Here is a 13,152-nt window from a genome sequence, read left to right on the forward strand (position 1 = left end):
TCAGTTCTCTGAACAAGAGGGACACGTGGAGGGACGTTTAAGGTACACGTGCGCGAACTTGTGGCTCAATTTAGGCCAAGAAGTTTGAGCCTTTAGCGGGCCGAATTAGAAAGCGCTTTTTTTTTTTTTTTTTTATGGTTTTTATTTTCTTTTTGGATTTCTTATCACGGGTAAATGCATACTTATTGAACCCGGTCCGGATAGAAACCTACAGAGTCAATGGGTTAGTGGTCCAAAGGTGAATAAGGTGGTTGAAACGGTTGATTGTTGAAATATAATTCATTTTTTAAATTAAATATAGTACTTCTTTATTTTCAGTGTAAGATATATGCTACAAACATTAAGATATTTTTTTTATTAGCATGGAATAAGTGGGAATTAAGAAGTGAGAAGAGAGAAGGAGAGGATTGAACTCAGGACCTCTAATTTCAAAACATTAATACAATATTTTGTAGAAAAATTTTAATTAATTTTTGTTAAACTATGAGATAATTAATGACTTTTAATGTTAGGAAAAATAAATTTAAAGTGTAAATTTTACTTATTTATTTATTTTTCACATATATGAGTTTTTTAAGTAAGTTTAGATATATGATACGATGTTATATATCCTCACTATGGGTAAGATAGTTTGTAAAATAATTTATATATGTCAAATATGTTCTTTTTTAATGACGTATATTACATACAAACTTTCAAGTATAAAATTCTATGGTTCGTAATTTTTGTAACATGATTGAATTTATTATTTTGTCATTTTGGTAATTCATCAACTTTTACAATAGAATAAAGGTAATAAATTTAACAAAAGATTTGAATAAGTATTTAAAGGGATCTTTAAAAAAATTAATTTATGAATAAGGGTAAACTACTTATGGAACTCCTAACTTATCCTAATTGCCTCGAGTTAGCCTCTCATCTATTTCAAATCCCAAATTGGTCTCTTCACAATAAAAGGACCAAATTTTAATACTTCATTCTATTTCTAACATTAGATTTGTCCAATTTTACCCTTGAATCCATTAGCTTTAATGGCAAAGATGCATTGAAGAATCAAAATTTAACACTTTTATTATTGAGGGACAAAATTGAGACTTGACATAAGAGAGAGACTATTTTAAGACAATTGAAATTGTTCAAGGGCTCCTTAGATAGTTTGCCGTCACAATAAGCACGACAGATGCCTAGGCTTAGTGATGAAAACACCACATGAAGACATTTATATGACACGAGTTTTATGTCCAAACCTGACCTGTTACATCTAGTAATTTTCTTGTTGTGAAACTGATAAAATAAACTCTATAATAGAGATTGGAATATTAGAGAAAAAAGTAAAGAGATTGGAATATTAGAATAAGAAACAGAGAGAAAATAGAGAATTGTTGTCTTATTATTTCAACTGATCAAAAGTTGTTCTTGTTCCTGTTACAAAGAGAGGTTAGGATACCTCTATATATAAGTAATACAAGATTAAAGGTACACGAGTCCTATTAAATACTCATTCATGAATTTAGTACTTCAAGTACATCAATTGAATAGCTCTATAACGAACAACGAAAGAATTCATCCAACGTACTAATGAATCTTGTGGAGGATTCATGAATCAATCTTTTTGAGAATACAAATGGACATTCACATCTTTAGTTATTTCATAACACTCCCCCTTGGATATCCATGATGCCTCGTTAAAACCTTACTAGAGAAAAATCCAGTGGGACAAAAACCCTAGTAAAGGAAAAAAAGTATACTATTTTTGCTTATTAATTTCTCTCCCTGATACAAAACATCATTCGAGATTCCAATATTCTTCATCAATTTCTCAAATGTTGTAGTAAGCAATGTCTTGGTAAATAAATCTGTCAAATTATTATTTGATCAAATCAATTTCACTATTCCTTTGCAAATCATGAGTAAAGAAGAATTTTGATGAAGTATGTTTCGTTCTATCTCCTTTAATATATCCTCCTTTTAATTGAAATATACAACTTACATTATCTTCATATAATACAGTTGGAGGATTTTCTTTCTCGGAGGATAACCCACAACTCTTTCGGATGTAGTAGGTAATTGATTTTAGCCAAACACATTCTCAATTGGCCTCATGAATTGCTATTATTTCAGCATGATTCGATGAGGTGGCAGTTAATGATTGTTTTGTAGATCGCCAAAAAACAGCTGTACCACTACGTGTAAATAGATAACCAATCTGAGTCTTGCTTTATGTGGATCAAATAAATACCCAACATCAACATAACCAAGCAATTCAGGTTTAGCTTTATTTGAATAAAATAAACCAAGATCAATTGTTCCGGAGATAGAGAAAAATATGTTTAATACCATTCCAATATTGTCTTTTAGGCGAGGAACTAAATCTTGCTAATAAATTCACTGCAAATAATATATCAGGTCTTGTCCAATTAGCAAAATATATTAGTGCATCAATTGCACTGAAATATGGTACTTTAGGATCAAGTATCTCTTCATCTTCTTCTCGCTATCTAAAAGGATCGTTATTAGGATTTAGTGATCTGATGACTATTAGGGTACTTAATGTATATGCCTTATCCATATAAAATCACTTTAATACCTTATGGATATAAGCAGTTTGATGGACAAAAATTTCACCTTCCAAATACTTAATTTGTAAACCAAGGTAGAATTTTGTTTTTCCAAAATATTTGATCTCAAATTCTTTCTTTCGACAATGTTTTGGAGCTCTTCAGGAGTTTCAATTAAGATCATCAATGAATATTTATATTTGACTGGCTTAACACCCTTTAGGTATTTTGGACTATAGGTCAAAAAACCCTTTATTGTGCCAGTGAATTTGATACTGATGGAACTGCATCTTTCTCTTTTTGGTTAATCATTTCTTTGCCGACATTCATCAACCAATCGAGATTCATGATCCTTGTCAATTTTTATAATATCAAGTGCTACATTTCACTAGGTTCCAATTAAATTTTCTATAATTTCATTCTTTTCAGGAAGTTGAATTTTGTCATGACATTTATTTAATCTCGAGAGATATTTGAAATCAATTTATATCTTATTTAGGTAGGCTGGTCTTAATTCATTTGTAGCTCTTGTACATGTCGTTCAGGGACATCAATTTTAACCATAATATTTCCTGAAGGAATATTTGATTTAATGACTTTTCTAGAGTCGATAAATATATCTGACAATTAATTTGCAATTTCTGCAAACGAATAATCTTTTGAACTTCCAGTTCACATTATTTTGAGAATCGAGGAAATCCAACAATATCTTTCAAATGATTTCCTTTCGGTTGATCTTTTCCTCCTCCTAATATTGAAATTATTGTTCATCAGAATATAAATAAATCATTCAATAGATCACCCATCAATATTTTATAATTTTTAATCGTAAAAAGTGATTCATACCCGATATAGATTTTTAAATTTTTATTGGAGTCATATATAATATTAAAGGGGTATATATAAATACTTGTCGACTTTTAAATATTCTCACTTTTGTAAAATCATAAATTCATTGGGATCAGTAAACTTCTGGTTTACTGTGGATGATGATTTTGAACCAAATGAGAATGAAAACAACTATATCAATAACCATTTCTCACTCAAATGGTTATTATGATATAATAAGCCTTTATCTCACTTAATCTTTATTATTATCTCATTCAGTATTTCGATTTGATATCCATTTCGGCAGATATTTTTAAAATTCAATAAACTCTTCAAGAGTTATGAGAATGTAGTGCTTTATTTATGACTTTTTTTCTCCTATTGGGAGAACTATAGTTGTTGCTCTTCTGGAGCTTTTAATCAATTTAACACTACCAGTGATTGTGTTTGCCTCTCTTATTTCCAAATTGGAATATAGTGTGCATAGTAACACTTATTAATAAAACACATATCATTGTCACCATAATTCTTATGAGACAAATATCATCACTATAATCCTTTGATCCCAAATGTTTGACATTCATTTTTTTTTCAGAAAGAAAATTCAATCAAATCGATCATCATACACCTTCAGGTCGTTTAAAGAAATTGACCATCTCAAGATGCTATTATAATTTTAATTCATCAAATGTACTCGGGACATTTGTTTTCAAGATACTTATTTTCTTGTCCTTATCATTATTATCCCACTTCAGGTGGAAATTTTTTACCCTTGCCATGATAAATACATATTTATCAAAATCATAGTCATGACTGCAACCATAGCTAGTAAGTTAAACTTTAGTCGCATTCACTTCTGGGAATGGACTAGAATTAGCATGCAACAAATACAGAATACTTCTCAAAATTTTTCTCTTGATATTTGAAGGGTTGTGAATATGAGTACAAGTTTAATTCCGAATTACACCCGTTTTACTGCAAGCATACAGGTCAAACTAGCAGTTTAGGGTATATATCGGGTCAATCCCACAGAGATCAACTTTGTAAGTATTAGGTCCTTACTTACTCTATTATTTAGACTAATGATCAATTTAAGCAAGAGAAGTTGTAACTACTACTACCTAACTAGTATTAACTAGATATTTGCAAGCTAACAATGGAAACAATTTACTATATACTTGAGTCTAGGGATATAGATTCCATTTATGGCATCAAAGATACAAATAATAGATTTATCTCTTGTTACAACTCTTGTTTAACTAGGGATTCATTTCCAATATTACCAAATCTTATTCTTATGATGAAATGGCCTAAACCAGACTAGTTTTTCCTATTTTTATGGTGAATAACTAGATCTACTCTTGTTTCTTCATGAAATGCAAGTTTAATTCACTTAAGTATATCTCTATTCTCATGAGAATACTACTCAAGCTCTATTTATGTTGTTCCATCATTATTACCAACTTTCATTGAATAATAACAACTATAAGCTTACTATTGGTGATCAAGCAACAACAAGTGATGAGCATGCATAAATAAACAAGTTAATACAAGGTGTAATAAGTGTAAATCATATTCATTTCATATCAAGTAGCCATAACATTCATCTACTTCCTAGATCTAGAAATTTAGTTACTCATATAATATATGATAAGAAAGAACATTGCTTCATTGCATAAACACATATTGAATTACAAGTAAAAGATAGATAAAGAAAACATAGCCAAGATTAGTGAAGAAACTCCCAATGATCTTCTATTTCTTCAATAACATGAGTTGTACAATAAAGTTTCCACTTGTTCTCACAAAAGTTCTAGCTAGAGAGAACAAAACAAGACTCACCACTAAACTCTAATGCTAAAATCTGATAATAACTCCTCTAAAAAAAATCCTATTCTTCTTTTCTAATGATTCTTACATCCCTTGTGTTAAGAGAGCCAAAAAGAGATTTTTGGACAAGACATAAAGCTCATTTTCTCTTCCAAAAAGTCCCTTGACCATGTGCAGCCAAAATTCTTGTCTAAAGTAGAGTTAAAAAGTAGTGTGAAAACGGAGCAAATGGCTGAGCAAGTTGTAGAAATAAGACTACACTTTTGTGAATTAGGCATCACTTCAACTGCTATTTTCTCAATGATAGAGACCGAATTAGCTCTTATACAAAACATAAAAATGGTTCTTTGAGTTAGCTTTCCAATGCTTCAAGAATCATCCAATTTGGAGCTCTGTCAACAGATAAATAACCAAAATACCGTCAACTGGTCAGAGCTCAGTTTCAGCTTTTGACCATGCACATGCACTTCTGTAATTGACTTTTTGATAAGGAAAACGACTGAACTGAATTTTGATGTCTTCATACCAAATGTAGATATATCTCTTAACTTCAAAAGAATCATCTCAATCTGATGCTTGTAGCTCAAGATATAGCTGAAATACCACAAGGAGTCAAAACTAGAGCTGTTAATCGAACCGGGCAGCTCGCGAGCCGAGCTCGACCCGGCTCGATAAGAGCTCGGCTCGGCTCGTTAACAGAGAGAAACGAGCCGAGCTCGAGCTCTAATGGGTACTCGTTTAAGCTCGGTAGGCTCGAAAAATAAGGGCATTTTCGTCATTTCCAGGTGTATGTGGTAAATGGTAATCTATTCGAAGGGTCCGTCTGTCTGTAGCCCTAATTCATTCTTTCCTCAATTGGTCTTTCGTTTTCTCCTCCTACAGCCGTCACCCGACTCACCCCGCAGCCTCCATTCTCACACCACCGCACGCCGCATCCCTCAACCTCCATTCTCACGCCGGTGACGCCGCATCCCTCAGCCTCCATTCTCACCACCAGCCATCCCTAATTTTTTGATTTCCCCTTTCTGTCATCTATTTTCCGATTCCACAGCCGCAGCTGCCATTCTCACGCCGCCGCACCCCGTAGCCTCCATTCGCACGCCGCACCCCGTAGCCTCCAGTGTCACGCCGCCGCACCCCGTAGCCTCCATTTCTGTCATCTCTTTCCCGTTCCACAGCCGCAGCCACCATACGGAGCAGCGCCATACGGAGCCATCTCGGTAGAGCCAGCCACCAGGGCCCTCTACCATACCCCGATTCACTGCATTCTGGTAAGTAGCCTTGATGGTTTTTTATCGTAGCCTTGATGTTTTGATAATTATTTGCCGTGGTTGAAATTAGTGACATCTTGATACTTTAAAGTACTCTTCGTGTAACTTGTACACTTGTATAATTTATTCCTCAGAAATGGGCAGATGGATGGGACTTGCGGGGGAAGTTAAGACTGGAAAGTAAGAGCTAATTCCCAAGGAGTCACATATTTGTTGTAGGACTAATAAGGGGAGGTGTATATGTTGAGTCAAGGCTCCTTAATGTAACTTCTTTCTAGCTTATCCATGAAAGAGGGAGTAGAGGTTCCTCAATTGTCTGTATTTTATGTTATCAATGGAGTTTTTCCAGATTTGTAATCTCTTATAGTGCTGTGGTGACCCTTCTCATTCTGGATAGTAGTTCCTTACAACTAATGAGGTGAAAAGAAATGTATAGAAAGTTAAATGGTCAGTTTAGGTTGGATGGTTTTAATTGCTCTATACTCTAATATAATGAAATGTCTAGTGAAATTGGAAGAAATCTAGGCATCATTCCCAAGAGATAGCTGCATCACGAACTCCTATTCTCTAAAGAAATATTCTTCACCTGTCTCAAAGATGTCAGTAGGATGATAGAACTACATAAGTAGCTTCCCAAACTTTCTTGATAAACCATATGTACTTCTGGACTCCAATTTGGGCACACTCCATAGACTAAAGTGCGCAATATTGCATGCTTTATGGAGATTATAGAATTATCTCTAGCATGAGATAAGGTACGGGTAAAAGTTTTTTGTAATATTATTAGAGACTGCTAGATATTTGCCAACTCAAGTTTTTGCATCATAGCAATTTGAAAGTAGATATTCTTTGGGTCCCTTTTTTGGATCTCTTCAGGCTGCCTTGGCCCTTAATTGCTACCTCACAGACAGTTTTTTATGCCAGAAAAACTGCATGAATATTATATAGCTGTAGTTTGTGTTGGTTTAGATGACTAAGTTGTAATTCCTATAAGATGAATTGTATCCTTTTGGGGCCTGCTTGGATGATCTTTTGTATCCATCTGGATGTATATCATCCTTTTCTCTTTGTTGAAATTTCTGTCATCCTTGGGAAGAAGCTGTTGGACAATCTTTGCTTATGGTCCTAACAGATATGGTGTGGCATCAAGAGGTCCAATCTAAGATCAGCAATAGTATGCGTTGCTGTTTTGGGAGATGGTTCCATGTTGGCAGGCCCTGGCACAGGTTTTTATGTTCATAGAACCATTTGTAAATGATTGACAAATTGAGAGGAATACAAATGCCTTGTTTACGAGTATTGAAAATCATTAATTTGGTTGAAGTGCGTACACAACTTTGAGGTTGATTTCGTTGGATTTTTCATGAGAGTTCCTGTTTTCTTGGTCAACTTATCATTAGTTTTATATGGTTTGCCTGTGCAGCTTAAGCCCCTGTGATTGTATGACTGTCCCATAAGTAGGGTCTATTTGTTGGATGGTTGCAATATATAATATTTGATCTTTATTAGTCTCTAGCATTATGATTTTTTTCACAATTTTTGAAGTTTTTTATTTTATTTTATTTTTTGTATGTAAATCTGTTTTATATCCCATTCTCTTCACTGGAGCTTTCCTTAAACCTTTTCGAATTCTTTTTGGTACAATGCTATAGAAAATTAACTGTTGCATCATATTTGTTTCAGTGGTTGATTCCCCTAATTTGCAAGTTCGTAACTAATGGTGATGATTTAGTTGATTTAATGGTTAAGTCTGCAGTTGTGATAAAATTAGCTTGAAGTGCAGACTTTCTTAGCATTATTTTTTTTAGCTTGAAGTGGGCATTATTTTTTGAAATCTATTTTATTACTTTTGTACCTTATTTCTTAGAAATGTTATTTTAAATTTCTGTTTTAACTAATCAGATTCTGTATTGGTTATTAAATGTTTTTGATTAAGGAATGTACAGCTCTCCATTCAACTCATTTCAAGGTTCATCATCAAGTCCTACGATGGAGCAAAATAATGAAGACGTGGAACAATTGAATTACAACGAAGAAAGAGCTGATGAGATGAGTGAAGAAGAAATAGAAATAATAGAAGATGATGGCAATGAAGGAGGACATCAAGTAGATGGAGATGGAGGAGCTGGTCCTTTTGAGAAAAAGCAAAGGAAGAAGAAATCCAGCATATGGGATGATATGACTGAAGTAGTGCTAGATAATGGGACGGTCAAAGTGAAGTGCAACCATTGCAAGGAGCTTTTCACCAAGAGTACAACCGGAGCCACATCTCAGCACAAGAGACACCTGACTTCTTGCCTCCAAAGAAAGATGGCCATTGGGGAGCAAAGCAAACAAAAGCAACAAGTGCTTTCATTCACCGAAGGTGGAAGTGATGGTATCACTTCCATCACAAATTTCTCGTATGATCATGCCAAGGTAAGAGAGCTTGCGTCACACATGATTCTTGCACATGAGTACCCCTTTTCTATGATGGAGCATGTAGTTTTCAACAAATTCATGAAAGCAGTTTCTCCGTTTTATAAAAAGATTAATCGGCAGACTGTTAAGGAAGATTGTATGAGTACTTATACAATTGAAAAAAGGAAGCTGAAATCATTGTTGAAAGGTGCTGGTAGGATTAGTATTACAACTGATTTGTGGAAATCTGGTCAAAAAATTCAATATATGGTTGTGACTGGTCATTTTATTGATTCTGATTGGGTGCTTAAAAAACGTGTATTGAATTTTTGCAATGTTCCTCCTCCTCATACTGGAGTTATTATAGCTGATGCTCTAAGTAAGTGCTTCATTGATTGGGGGATTGAGAATAAGGTTGCTAGCATAACTGTTGATAATGCTTCATACAATGATGTGTGCATTAGGAGACTTAGAGAGGATTTTTCTCTAAGAAAGAGATTAAGTATTGGAGGAAAAATTTTTCATGTTAGATGTTGTGCACATATACTTAATCTCTTAGTGCAAGATGGTCTTGGTCAACTTGGTGGTGTGATTGATGTTGTTAGAGAAGGGATAAAATACTTGAACAATTCAGAATCTAGGCTTCTTGAATTTGCCAAAATTAAAAAACAGCTTCAGTTGCCCTCTAGAAAACTAATTTTGGACTGTCCAACAAGGTGGAATAGCACTTATTTGATGTTAGCTTCAGGTTTAGAGTTCAAGGATGTCTTTCCAAGATATGCAGACATAGACCCTGGATTTCACTATGTTCCTACTGATTTTGAGTGGATGAAAGTGGAAGAAGTGTGCAAATTTCTAGGAATATTTCATGAAATCACTGATATGATTTCCGGGTCTGAGTATCCAACAGCTAACATTTTTCTTGTGGAGCTCTATAGGATTAAAGAGCTTTTAAATGAAAAAGCTCTTGATCCTTTTGAGCATATTCGGGCAATGGCTGGAAGTATGTCTGCTAAATTTGATAAGTATTGGGGGGAAAGTAATGTGCTGCTATCTTTGGGTGCAATTTTGGATCCGAGATACAAAATGTTCCTTATTAATCATGCTTTTCCGGTGATTTATGGTGAGGATGCAGCTCCTAGATTCATGGCTGAGATTAGAGACATTCTTTATGAGCTTTACAATGAATATGTTGATTGTCATGTTGTTTCCCATTCTGAACAACAAAGGCAGGTTGTAAAAAGGAGACAAAATGAAGGTTCTACTTCTTCTAGTAAGAAACAGAAAATGACTGCACCCGCCGTTTTAACTGGCAAAGAAAAATTTCACATGCATGTGAGTGAAATTGATAGGGCTCCACCAGAAAAATCAGATTTAGATGTTTATTTAGAGGAAAGTAGGTATGCTTGTGATGCAAGGGCAAATCTGGATGTTTTGGGTTGGTGGAAAGGAGAAAGATTGAGATTTCCCATCTTGTCGAGGATGGCTGCCGATATACTCTCCGTTCCTGTTACCACTGTGGCGTCAGAATCTACCTTCAGCGCTGGAGGGAGAGTAATTGATGATCGACGAGCTTCTATGTCGGTTGAGACGGTGCAAATGTTGCTTTGCGGCAATGATTGGATCCGCAGTCTTCATGGCCTAAAGAACAAGTCTCGTGTAAGTAATTGATTGGATGTTTTTGTTGTTGTTACAGTTGCCTTATTTCTGATTTTGATGAATTTTTTAACTTTCATCCTTTTATTCTGTAGGAATCACTTGATGTGGCCGAATCAATCACATTTGAAGAAGTTGAACTTCCTGAATCATTCAATGACTAATTTGGTGGCTGTTGTCCGTTGATGTTGCTTGGGGACAGTTTATGTAATTTTTTATGTTGTAATCTGATCTGGTTTGGACAGTTGATGTTGCTTGGTGGCTGTTTATGTAATTTTTCATGTTATAATCTGATCTGGTTTGGACATTTTGGGTTGGACATGTTGTAATCTGATCTGATTTGGATATTTTGGTGTGGACATGTGGTAATCTGATCTGGTTTGGATTACTGGAGGCTGTTGATATCGTAATGTGGCAGTTTATATAATTTTTCATGTTGTAATGTGGACATTTTGGTGTGGACGTGGTAATCTGACATGGTTTGCTGAAGTTTTAACTTCTTGTATTGTCATTTGGTGTAGTTTTAACTTCTTGCTGCAGTTTAAACTTCTTGTAATTTGATGTGGTTTGGACATTGTAATCCCCCTGTGGACATTTTGTTTCTCCATTTGATGGTTTTTGCTGTAATTTTAACTTTAGACTCTGCCTTGTATTGTGATTGAGGCATGGCTTGTTGAATTGAATCAGGGAAATACGAGTATTGTCATTTGGCATGGCTTGTATTGTCATTTTGGCTTCAAATAATAAATCAGAGAAAGTGTATCTTCTTGTGATATGGGCTCTCCCGTAAACGAGCTCGAAAAACTCGAGCTCGAGTTTTTCGCGAGCTCGAGCTCGAGCTTCGAGCTCGAAAAGCTCGATTCGAGTTTTTCGCGAGCTCGAGTTCGAGCTTCGAGCTCGGCGGCTCGATTTCAAAATTCGAGCTCGAGCCCGAGCTCGAGTTTTCTATCAACACATCGAGCCGAGTTCGAGCGCCTTGTAGAGCTCGAATGACTAATCGAGCGAGCTCGAGCTAGCTCGATTAGGGGTTCGAGTCGAGCTCGATTATCCTATGCTCGAGCTCGACTCGGCTCGTTTAACAGGCCTAGTCAAAACTGTCTTCATTTGCATTTCTTCCTTTGAATGTTTTGTACTTCAGGCCTTCTTTAAACCACTTCAAATCATTCATAAATCATCCAATTCTCTTCTCAATTCATGGCATTTGATGATTGAATTATTAAATCTACAAAAACATGAAGTTTTCACCATTAAAATCCATAGAAATGCACTTTTTACCACTTAAACCACAAAATATGCATTTTCACTAAAATCCTAGTTAATTAGCTATAAAACTAAATAAAACACACCAAAACTAACCAATAAAACACACTAAAAACACGTAAAATATACTTTTATCAATATTGCTACTACAAGAGCATATTCGAGAAATCAATTGTGGAGAATATCATTTTCAACATCTCTCATGAGTAATATTTTCCTACATAATTTCAACTAAGAAGTAATTCTGAACATTGCAGAATTATGTTCTTGCAACCATAGGTAAATTTATCATACCGGCCTTTTGAAATAATGACCATCTTTAGGTGGTCAAATCTTTTTATTTAAGTATTTCAAAAGACAAGTGGATCCTCCAATTGATTTTCTATAATAATATCTCCAAAACTCATTGCATCAGGATATAAGTATCTATAACAAATAATTCTAAAGATAAATAAGTAGAATTAAAAGGAGAAAAATTACCTCAAAGATGTCAAAAACTATATGTTTGTACTTAGTGGTTGCTCAACAGTAGTCACTTTATTTTACAATCATTCAAAAGTTAGCCATAAGAAATTGAAATAAATTTGTGGGAAAGAAATTTACCTCAATAGTTCATCAAGGGTTTGCCCGAGGAAATGCCTACCAATTGATTTGACACTGGCAGAATCTCAGCAAAGTCTCGTGTTTCACTTTTGCTTAGAAGTAGAGTCTTGTGTTTCACTTTCACTCAAGGTAGAGGCTCCGTTTTCACCGTTTGCTCGGAAGTAGAGTGTGAGATCCCGATTCGTCCTTAATTTTGAATAAGGAATATTAGTGTTAAATTTTGTTATAAAATTTGATTTTATGGATGATGGTAATTCTTTACATGTGATTTTGCTTTTTAGAATCGAAAAACCTTAATTTGGAATTTTATTAAAACCCTAATGGATTTACACCTTTGATATTTTTACACAAAATCCTAGTTTACGTATTAATCATAAGTTTATGTGGTAGTAAATATTATGCATGCTAATGTATGTTTTCGTATGAGTAAATATCGGATTCGAATTCTTTTATAAAGATTAAGTAGCATTAGAAAGTTAAAAAGTCTTACACTAGTAAATTTCCTAATGTTTTGTTAATTGAACAACCTTAAGTTGGGTTTAAAACCCTTAATCTAGCTAATGTAAAAAGATTGTGGTTTAGTTGCTTTTATGTGGAATAAGGAATAATTAAGGATAGATGATTAAGTTAGTGGGGTGATTAGTAGAGAGATTAAGTAAGATTAATTAGTTTGGACTAGATTAGGTTTAAGCTCTATGGAGTAAATTGCAAGGAGTTCAAATGTTTAAGGGCAAGAGTTAAATAAA

General features: G+C 34.4%; 1 protein-coding gene across 1 annotated transcript; it reads left to right on the top strand.

Moving 5' to 3' along the window:
• The first annotated feature begins 8,476 nt into the window (after positions 1-8,476).
• Positions 8,477-10,449, top strand: LOC113705993 (zinc finger BED domain-containing protein RICESLEEPER 1-like). The gene is made up of 2 exons (XM_072062744.1): positions 8,477-10,222; positions 10,306-10,449. The coding sequence occupies exons 1-2, from the start codon at positions 8,477-8,479 to the stop codon at positions 10,447-10,449; spliced, it is 1,890 nt and encodes a 629-aa protein (XP_071918845.1).
• Positions 10,450-13,152: the final 2,703 nt, after the last annotated feature.

The sequence above is a fragment of the Coffea arabica genome, chromosome 8c, assembly GCF_036785885.1.
Source record: "Coffea arabica cultivar ET-39 chromosome 8c, Coffea Arabica ET-39 HiFi, whole genome shotgun sequence".
Taxonomy (NCBI): Eukaryota; Viridiplantae; Streptophyta; class Magnoliopsida; order Gentianales; family Rubiaceae; genus Coffea; species Coffea arabica.